This window comes from Xyrauchen texanus, chromosome 28 (assembly GCF_025860055.1).
Source record: "Xyrauchen texanus isolate HMW12.3.18 chromosome 28, RBS_HiC_50CHRs, whole genome shotgun sequence".
Classification (NCBI taxonomy): Eukaryota; Metazoa; Chordata; class Actinopteri; order Cypriniformes; family Catostomidae; genus Xyrauchen; species Xyrauchen texanus.
The window spans coordinates 7,221,418-7,229,951 of NC_068303.1; the positions used below are offsets into that span (position 1 = coordinate 7,221,418).

The 8,534-nt window shown below is 34.8% G+C and overlaps 1 protein-coding gene across 2 annotated transcripts; it reads left to right on the forward strand.

Annotated features, from left to right (window-relative positions):
- The first annotated feature begins 336 nt into the window (after positions 1-336).
- On the forward strand, positions 337-7,911 carry LOC127622323 (transcription cofactor vestigial-like protein 2). Of its 2 annotated transcripts, XM_052096396.1 has the most exons (4): positions 337-534; positions 1,661-1,952; positions 2,947-3,417; positions 5,468-7,911. In XM_052096396.1, the coding sequence occupies exons 1-4, from the start codon at positions 454-456 to the stop codon at positions 5,509-5,511; spliced, it is 888 nt and encodes a 295-aa protein (XP_051952356.1). In that variant the 5' UTR covers positions 337-453; the 3' UTR covers positions 5,512-7,911. The 2 variants fall into 2 exon arrangements, with proteins under 2 accessions (XP_051952356.1, XP_051952355.1); XM_052096395.1 differs by lacking the exon at positions 5,468-7,911 and having other exon boundaries at positions 2,947-3,854.
- Positions 7,912-8,534: the final 623 nt, after the last annotated feature.

Here is an 8,534-nt window from a genome sequence, read left to right on the forward strand (position 1 = left end):
TACAGATTCATTCAGCGCAAATCGATTTTATAACAATCAAATTTTGAGTGTAAAAGGAAACATAAGAAACTAAAAAAAAAACAACACTTTTCATACATTTTCTGTTTCCAAAAAAACAGTGGCCAATTGTACACCTAACATAATCGCAAGCAAGCGATAAACAGCAGAATTTACCTAAATATTTATTGAAATACAAGGGACTTTCTGATGAATCAAACGAATCGGTTCATTGAACTGAATCGTCCGAATGAACCGAGTCGTGGGACTAAATCAAACTCGTGCATAAGCACAGAGTACAGAACATAAAAGGTGCTCAGTGCGCGCTTCAGTCGGACAAGGCGCACGGTGCTAGTTTTTCTGTCTGTACACACTGAACCGCCGCTTTATTTCAAATGAAGTGTCCTTTCATTCCGTTATTAATTTTTTATACGTGATATAACAGCTGTCATCGCCATGAGCTTGGATGTAATGTACCAAGTTTATGGTCCACCTCAGCCTTATTTTGCCGCAGCATACACACCTTATCACCATCAGGTATGTTAACGTAAAAGTGAAGTGTATTATGTTTCCATTGCATTACAAGATTTATTTATTTTCGTTTTATTTTGTTGGACTTTTACTTCCGTGCGTAAAAACTTTTGTTCCTGGACCGTTGCGCATGTGATCCTATCCCAACAGTTCTCAGCCTAGTTTAAAACGTAAATCAAATTTATTATAAATCGCATAGATTTGTAGAAGTGTTGGCAAATTTGAACTTACTTGATGGCTTTTTATGTGTTATTTAAAGGTATATATAAAACATTTATAATATTTCTAGTTAACAGTGTATTACAGGCATAATGTTGTCATATCTATACCACATTACAATAAGGCTCCATTCGTTAACATTAGTTAATGCATTGGGTATCATGAACAAACAATCAACAATATATTTTGAACAGCATTTATTAATCTTTGTTAATAGTAGTTAATAAAAATGCAATTGTTTATAGTTCATGTTACTTCACAGTGTATTTATCTGATGTTAACTAATACAACATTTGATTTTAAAAATGTATTATAGGTTGAAATTAACATTGACTAAGACTTATAAATGCTGTAAAAGTATTGTTCATTGTTAGTTCATATTAACTAATATTGTTAATAATGTTAAAAAAAATGTAACCTTATTGTGAAGTGCTACCAATTTATATTTATATATATTATATTTTACAGTTAGATATTTTAAAGTTTAAAATTATGCAAAAGAGCTGAAAATCTGCTACGAACTGGCATATTTTTTAATTAAGCATATTCTAGAAAATAATAATAAAAATGAAAGATTAGATGGACATGAACATAGTTGAATAATATTTTAATTGGCATAAATGCTACTGGCATGTGCAATGTCTTATCTAAAGTCGCTTTGTATCTTTTGTATATTTACTGTATATTTTTCCAAATATATACAACTTTGTATATACATATATGGTCAACATATATCAACATATATGAGTAACACAAACTGTGCAACACAATGCATCTAGACAGGAATATACAGTATGACTATATTAATTCCCTATATTTGTCTATGTATCAAGAGAACACGTGTGTGAATGTATTTTTATATAAATATTAAAGTTAATATTATGTAAATTTGAAAGTTTTAACATGTTTACAGAAATTGGCATTTTACTCAAAGATGCAAGAAACACAAGAAACAGTCTGTGGAAGCAGCTCATCTTTTTCCAACCTGTCCGTGCCACCCATAAAAGAGGAGGACTGCGCTCGGGAGAAAGACCACCCGCCAGAGGCAGAGTACATCAGCTCCAGATGCGTGGTTTTCACCTATTTCCAGGGGGACATCAGTTCTGTGGTGGATGAACATTTCAGCCGGGCTCTGAGTCAGACGAGTAGCTACGCACCTGGATCCACCAACAGTAAGACTGCGAGAGGTACATCATCCTGGAGAGGTAGGAATCTATCTTACCCTCATGATAATTTGTGCTATGTAAAAGTTTAAACGGCAACACTTTACAATAAGATTCCTTTTGGTATCATGAACAAACAATTAATTATATATTTTTGACAGCTTTTATTAATCTATTGCAAATAGTGCATTAACTAATATAAAAAAAATGAAACCTTATTGTAAAGTAATTGTGTCCTTTTTTATTTTGCTGTTACTATTTTTAAAAAGACAAAGTGAAAGATTTTATTTTTCTGTATTTCACGTCTGTCTAGTGGAACTTGATAAATGTTTCCCTTTTGCCTCATTTATACAGTTGTGCTCTGATCAGCCATGTTTCAAAACACAGGTCGACACACTGTTGCTTCTGAGACTTTCATTTTAATTGTGTTCTAACTCAAAAACATTTAATTGTGTTTATTTGTGTGTGGTGAGAACGCAATTTTACAAATGTTGTCAGGAGCAACAGTGTGCAATCTTGTTGCATTTTGGTGCTTATTTCATTTCTTTTTTAGCCGAGCATTATTAATGCTTTATTAGCAGTTTCTTGGATGTGTGTGCCTTTTGTGATTTTTTCATTCAGATAAACATATAGCCTACAAAAATATATTTAATTTTTTTTTATTTTTTGCATTTATGTTTTGTTAATCTTAATATCTTGGACATTCATTTTGAATTGTTAAAGCTATAGTTCACAAAAAAAATGAAAATTCTACCATCATTTACTCACCTTCATTTTGTTCCAAACCTGTATGACTTTCTTTCCTCCATGGAACACAAAAGCAGGTGTTAGAATGACAACGCCATTACATTCTGCCTAACACCTCTTTTTGTTTTCCACACAAGAAAGGAAGTCATACAGGTTTGGAACAACATGAGGGTGAGTGAATGTTGGCAGAATTTCTAATTTTGGTTGCACTATTCCTTTAAATATTTGAGGTTTTACTCATTTTAAAGGTTTTATTCAGTACATTACATCTGAATATGTGTCTCCCCAGAAGGAGCATTCCCTATGAGCCAGAGAAGCTTTCCTCCTTCGTTCTGGAATAGTGCGTATCAGCCGTCTGTCACTGCATCTCTCAGTTCCTCCCAGACGGATCTCCCCTTCCATGCAGACCCCTATTCTACAGCTTCCCTACACAGCCACCTCCACCAGGCCACCCCAGAGCCCTGGCACCCCTCTCACCACCATCACCCTTATTCACTCAGTGGAGCTATCAGCAGCCAGGGCTCCGCCTACTCCCGGCCTTCCATGCACGATATGTATGGAACGCACTTTGACCCCCGATACGGCTCTCTGCTTGTCCCCTCGGTACGGCCGCATAGACTGCCCCCCGCCACGGTACCCGCACCTGGAGCCTCACCGTGCGATATCAGTAAGAGCGAACCAGGCAGCTCAGCGTGGACAGGAGCTTTCACAGCGACGAGCTCTGATATGGGCCAGAGCCTCAGTCTGAACATGGATGCAGGTGTGAAGGCGTCAAGCAATCTCACTAACTACAGTGCATATAGGGGACACAAAAAGCATTTTGACACTTAAGGCACACTTAAAATGTCTGAATATGATTGCATGAGCATTCATTTGAAAGAAATATGTCCACAAGCACACTTTTAAAAATGATCAAACTTTGTTTGACTAAATGTTGAAAAGATGAAACGACAGAATTTATGTTGAAAAAACAGTGATTTGAAACTTTGCGATTGTCAAATGTTAGCGGGACATGTCCATAGGGATAATCTGTGTGGAATGACTTTATATATTGATTAAAAATCACCTTTTGGCTAAAAGTCACAGTTAAAAGTGAAGTTAGCTTTCTGATATTTAATTAGATATTGTTTTCTTAATGCAATACTATTCAGACATTTTAAAGTGTGATTTAAGTGTCCAAATGCATGCTCATATCAGTCATACCAAAATATCCAAAATAAACTATAAAAATGTAAAGTGCATGGTCAGTTTGTGAAATTATTGTGAATATAAGTTTAAAGGTTAAATACAAGCTAAGCTAACTAAACAGTTTTTCTGGCATAATGTTGATTACCACAAAACTTTACTTCGATTTGACCATCCGTTTCTTTAAATAAAGCAAAAATGTGGGTTACAGTGAGGTACTTATAATGGACATGAATGGGTCAAATCTGTAAATGTTAAAATAATCACTTTTTTAAGTAATCACCATCCAAGTTTAAAAAGTAAAGCCACAAGCCATAAACAATAAGCATGTTAACATGATTTTAATGTGATAAAATCACTTACTAACCTTTTCTTACCATTTATATCCAATTTTACAACGTCGTTGTCATGTTGATGTAACATCGTAAGGACTAAAACCATAACCATTTAAACAACGTTACAGCTCAAATAATACATGTGTTTCAACAGAAGAATTTATGTAATTATTTTTATAAAATTATAAGCTTCACATTTCTGCCTTTAAACCCTCCAAAAATTGGCCCCAATCACTTCCATTGAACATACTTCACTGTGACCACGATTTTTACCTCTTTTTATTTAAAGAATGGACGTTTTTTGTGGGAATCAACATTTTGACACAAATGCCCTCAATTGAGCTTAATTTGTATTGAACCCGGAATATTTTTAATGAGCTTTTCCGCTGTACACTGTAAAAAATGGTTACCAACAATTGTTACCTTAAACAATTAGGTAAGCACTTGTGTCATAATGTTGATTACCACAAAAAATAAAACAAAACATTTAAAAAATCAACTCGTCCCTCTCATTTTCTTTAAAAAAAGCTTACAATGGAAGTGAAAGGGGACATTTTTATAGGTTTTAAAAGTCTGAAATATGAAGCTTATGATTTTATAAAAGCACTTACATAAATTTTTCTGTAAAAAAAAAAAACATAATTTGAGCTAAACATTTTAAATTGACGTTTTTGTGGTACTAAATTACCAAGACTACAGGGTTTATATTGTTGCAACATTTTATCACACTAAAATCATGTTAACATGCATATTGTTTCCGTCTTGTGGATATACCTTTGAAACAGTGAGTTCCATTCCACTTCCATCGTAAGTGCCTCACTGAAACCCAGATTATTGCTTTTCCTTCTTTTTCTTTTTCTAAGGAGGGATGTCTAAATTAATTCTGCTGAGTTTAACTTAATTTAAAAGCGACGTATTCCTTTAAAGAGCTATTTCTACCTGATCTAATCCTTAAAATGAGTTTGTTGGTGTAATCTAATGTATTCAGGTTGATACAGAGATGTTAAATAATATTTTTGACTTCAATAAAACCAGTTCATTTAGATGTTACCACATGAAGCAATTTATTTTTAGGTTTAGTGTAGTTTTTATGTAGGTAGAGTTGACATTAACCCAATGCTGTGTTCAAAAATATGCTTTGCTGACTTTTAACTTGGTTTTTCAGTCTTTACTCTTTAAGACTTTAAATCTCTTGGGCTTTCTCGCGTCAGGTTCTCTCATTTCTCAGTATTTGCTGCATTTCCCACTTCTTTTCCTTATCCTTTTTTTCCCTTTCCTGCTTCCTCTCAGGTCTACAGAGCCAGGATAAGAGCAAGGACTTGTACTGGTTTTAATGCCCTGCGGCCACTTCTTCCTCTGCTGGCTTGTCTTTCTCTGCCTTGTAGACAATCCCAGGCTTTTCTGTAACAGATTCTCATCTCACTTGCAGCTCGGCGCTACACCTTCTGCAGTGGGACCATCCTAAACTGAACATTAAGCCGCAGTGGATAATCTCAACCCAAACCCTTTCAAGAACCATTCGGAAGACTCTTGAGAGAGAAACGACAGTAAAGAGAGAGAAGCAATGAGACTAAACAAGGGCTTTCCAGAAATATATGGTGGTGCGACTGGTAGCTGGTTTCAACAAGCCCTTGCCCCCCACCATCATCTGCGCTCTCAGCAAAAGGGACCCAACACAAGCTAATAAGAAAGAAATATGTCTTTTGGGGGACACTTGAGGGCAGAAATCTGGCAGACATGTTATATGAAGTCTTTTCTTTCTTTCGACTAGAAATGAGAGCTTCCGATCAGAGAACAGCATTCCCTATCATGACAGAAGACACAGAGAGGCTATTTGAAGCAACTTGACTCTATCTATATTTCTTTCAGCACCTGTCATCGACAACTGTTGTGGAACTTAGCGGACACACACACAATAGCAGTTTCACTGTGCACTGTTTGCCCGAACAAGCGCCCTGGATTTCATAAAAGAGGGATTTTGTTGTATCTGGACACACAGCAAAAGGGAACAACTGGTTTGGCTTTTCATTTGTTGGGAGGTGTGGTGTTGCTGGGGAAGTGTTGGCTTGTGTTGCTGTTGGACAGGAAGTGGACAAACACATTTAGCTGTATATATTTTATGTGTCTTAGTGTGTCCAGTGCTACATATCTATTTGAATCAGAAATATTGATTCTTTTGTTTTAAGGAAAAAAAAGGGGAAAATGAATGTTCATTTACGTGTTTAGTCACCATCAGGTCAGGGTGACATCTCATCTCGATGTATTTGAATGTATTACATGTGATCTAAAGTATTTTTCCATGAATCTGCATTGAGGAAAATTAGGTGTTATTTGTTATTAGCTGTTGACACTCTTCATTCTAATAAACAACAGAGCAGATGAAACTAGATTTGAATTTTCTAAAGGAAAAAACAGTGCTTGCAAGGCAGACAGAGAATAATGTTTAAGTTTCAGGCTAAGTTTAAGCTTAGGTTTTAGGCTGCTCTATTGACCGAGTTTATAACTGATAAACAGAAACTATGCTAAATGATTGTTTTATTTATGGTTTTATTATGGCATTGTGACAAGAAATAATTAGACTACAGCAATAAAAACATAACAGCATTCTCCTATAAAAAAAAATTCGACTCCGGTTTTCGACTCATCCTGTTCTATAAAAAAGCAAATATCAAGGCAACAGTAAGACAGTTACACTGGAAGTGAATGGGAGCAAAAGTTTGGAGGGTTTAAAGGTAGAAACAGAGTTTACGGCATTACGTTGTCATGGCTCACAAAGTAATATTATCAAACTAAAATCATGTTAACATGCATATTGTTTATATCTTGTGGCTATACTTTTGAAACAGTGAGTATTTTAACATTTACTGATTGGCCCCATTCACTTTCATTGCAAGTGCCTCACTGTTTTGCTTTTTTGCTTTTAAAAGATTAGGAGGAATTTTTTTTTGTGGTAATCAACATTATGCCACAAATGCTGTTAATTGAGCTTAACTTGTATTGAACCCAGAATATACCTTTAAGCATTTCGACCTAAATTGCAGAAGCTAAATACATACTTTAGATATTTAATGGAAAATCAATACAAGGCTGACTTGCAAGCACTGTAATAAAATGGCAATATTCACATTTTGACTCCTTGCAAAAGTTTACTTTCCAGACAAAGTATTTTGCAATTGACTACACACACTTAAGGAAATGTACTTATCTTTTTGTGTCTTGTATTTTATTAATTAAACAAAAGAGAGTGAATTAAGGACCCACTATTGATAAACTAGACTGCAACCTTCAAACCCTCAAAAGCAACACCATCATGATTTCAATTATTTCATTTCAACTTTTTACCCATTTTTTCTGTGTTAGGGTGTTTTATAAATACTGCCATTGCTACAGACATTCAGTCAAGAGAGTCTGAAATTCAAAAGGCCAGTGAAGTGCTTACTGTACAATTAGACATATTATGCAGTACATGTAAAGAACGACATTGACCTTCCGAAGAATAAACCGCAGTAGCCGCTTACTGGTGTATTAGAAACCCATCTTTTGTACTGCCTCTCCATGATGTCTATATGTCGATATGTGCTTTTTTGCAACATGAAATCAGTAAAGAAAGAATGTAAACACAGGCTATTTTTTTAGTCCATTCGTTGTTTTGTCTGATGAACTGTAGAGTCGGCAATGAAAAGTAAATGGAAAGTGAGAAAAAAAGAGGGAGATCTGGTTACGTTCACAGTGAATACTAGACAGCTGAAGATTTATATTGGCTTATGACAACAGCAATGATGGACAAGAGATGGGTGGCCAGGGGTTTCTCTTGCCAAAGTGGGTGAAAAATGGGCTCTTTTCAAAAGTGGCACTTAGGACTGTCATAAAGTGTTGGGTCCAAGAGAAGTGGAGAGAGTTTGCAATTGGACTCTTATAAAAATTTTCATTTAGAGTTAGAAAAATTAAGCAGCCTCATTTGCTCAGAATTGTAATATTGGTGTAAGCCATTTTGGTAACACCTTACAATTAATTAGGTATCATGAACTATCAATAAACAATGATCTTTAACAACATTAATTAATCTCATTTAATGTTTATTTATGAAAATACTATAGCTCAGTTTGTTCATCTTAGTTCATATTGCATTGTTATATTAAATCATACACCTTTTAAATGTAAAAATGTTCAAATGAATATTAACCAAGATTAATAAATGCTGTAAAAGTATTGTTAGTTCATGTTAACTGCAGTAGTTAACTTACAATGGAAGTGAATGGGGCCAATTCGTAAATGTTAAAATATTCAAAAATATATCCATAAGAAGTGAGCAAAATGTGTTAACACATCAATATTTAATATCAATATGTATAAGTCC